General features: G+C 40.2%; 1 protein-coding gene across 2 annotated transcripts in view; it reads right to left on the minus strand.

Annotated features, from left to right (window-relative positions):
• LOC110451081 (poly(A) RNA polymerase cid11-like) overlaps positions 1–2239 on the minus strand; it is a 48433-nt gene that overhangs the window by 31963 nt on the left and 14231 nt on the right. For both annotated transcript variants that reach the window (XM_021498938.1, XM_021498937.1), the window contains exon 3: positions 1721–1867. In XM_021498938.1, coding sequence (XP_021354613.1) covers positions 1721–1867 — 147 coding nt within the window. The remainder of the gene's footprint in view (positions 1–1720; positions 1868–2239) is intronic.

The raw sequence follows: 2239 nt of genomic DNA on the forward strand, positions 1-2239 counted from the left end.
AATTTTGAATCCCCACCACCTAGGGATGCTTCCAGTCAAATATGGTTGATATCCACCTCTAAGTTCCAGAGAAGAAGTCGCTTAAAGCAATATTGCAAAATTGACCCCTTTTTGCCCCGCCTCTCAGCCCCCTGGGGGGTCAGCTCCATCATTTGTACAATTTTGAATCCCTGACACCTAGGGATGCTTCCAGTCAAATATGGTTGATATCAACTTCTCAGTTCCAGAGAAGAATACGATTAAAGAGATACATGACGCCGGTAACGTTTTTTTTTTGCATTTTTACAGATTGACAGAGAAATTCATATACCTTAAAATCAATACATAATTAGAATATACAACCAAAGTTGTTGATTCGTCTTGCCACCAAACACTAGAAATCTGTCCTCATAATAAATGTAAATTTGAATCGTCCAGCTGGTTCTACGCGCCATTGCTGATGAATATTCAACAGAAGTTTCCGAAAACGAGTCACGTGATAATTCGGAACACAACAAAAATGGATAGCGAGGTAAGAAACACGTGGTTTTGTTTACGATATTAAAATCGGTATGTGGGTAATGTAACACCACCACTGTGTTTAATTCTCAAGCAAAGCAAGTCTTTATGCTTAAAATATTACCTCCCATAATGTAGTATTCCAAATCAAAGTAATATGGCAAAGTTGGGAACTTTCAGTCGCAAGTTTTACACTTTAGCGACGAACAAAAATAGCTACCTGTCGAGAAGATAAAAAGCAACATCCTGGTTCCACCGCAACCCTAGTTCAGCCTTCAGCCTGTTCCATCTGTTGATGTGCTCCCAATATTAACTCGACTATAACCTGTTAGTCTGGCAAGCTCGAGTTTCCGTCGTTTCCGAGCCGAGGTTGTTAAATATTCAGCTGGACGACCACGTTTCAGTGCGTGTGTCGCCATATTGTTTTGGTTTTCGGAGGTCGGGTCATGAGCTCGGGTCATGAAGGTTACGTCATGTCACGTAACTTGTAGTTATGCAAAGTAACCTTTTATGGGAATTTATGCCGACATTTTTTTATCTTTATATTTACAGCTCTATGTTTGTAGAAACTTTTCAAACTTGGTATTAGCATAAAGTTTATAACTTTCTCTATCGAGGAAAAATAAGGATTTGTGTTGGGGTTCTTTTATAAGAGAGAAAGAGCTTTTCTGGCGTCATGTATCTCTTTAAAGCAATATAGCCACATTGACTCCTTTTGGCCACGCCCCTCAGCCCCCTGGGGAGTCAGCCCTACCATTTGTACAATTTTGAATCTCCATTATTCTGTTAATATTGGGCAATGTGACCAATGTTCCTTCTGTATGCAACACTCTGCATTCTCTTGAAAGTATGCGGTGTGTTACATACTTTCAAGAGTATTTTGGCAACACTCTGCCATTCCAAGAGGTACCCCAACACACAACTTGCTAGTAGGTGACAGATATCCCCTAGAAAAGTGACAGGCTGACTGGGGATTGGAGGGACGGAGTGCTAACCTACAGTTCTCTCCAGTTCTGTGATTGGAAGATTAAGAGGCTAAAGCAGTAAGGAAACTGCAGCTCAGACAAGATACAAATGAATGATGTATTACACAGCCTTTGCACTCATTCGGAGTGTATCAAATAGGGGATACAAATGTTTCGTGTGAAAAAACATACCAGCAGTACACTGGTGACCTTAAAATCTTATTTTTCATTGTTAAGTCGTTCATAGCTGTACTTACCGATACATCTCTAAATTGCTTGAGGTAAGCGACAACATTTTGTGGACCTGTTGCAAAGTCTAAATTCCCAGTAAACCTCTTTTGCTGAGCCAGCCATCTGTGACCTTCTTCATTCAGGCTTCTTACTATCACAGTTTGTTTGGTTATCTGAAGAAAGAATAGATATGATTTGATAAAATTTTCAGTACACATAATATCAGTGATCAAATCAAACAAGCCCTCTACTCTAAAGTCAGTGCTAGTACTGTATTTTACCGGCAATAAGCCCCCCCCCCCTCCTGAGAAAAAAGATGGGCCAAAAGTGTGTGTGGGGGGGGGGGGGGGCTTTATTGCAAGCACCCCCCCTGTTCACATAATTTCAACATGGTCCGCCATCTTGGATTTTATCTCACCATTTCAACATAAACAAGAGGCCCATGGGCCTTAACGGTCACCTGATATATTTATACAGAGTTGATTTTGTTTTTAACATGAACAGAAATATTATTCAAAGTGACAAAAAACAATAAAACCACCTTA

This window comes from Mizuhopecten yessoensis, unplaced genomic scaffold (assembly GCF_002113885.1).
Source record: "Mizuhopecten yessoensis strain PY_sf001 unplaced genomic scaffold, ASM211388v2 scaffold5789, whole genome shotgun sequence".
NCBI classification, from domain to species: Eukaryota; Metazoa; Mollusca; class Bivalvia; order Pectinida; family Pectinidae; genus Mizuhopecten; species Mizuhopecten yessoensis.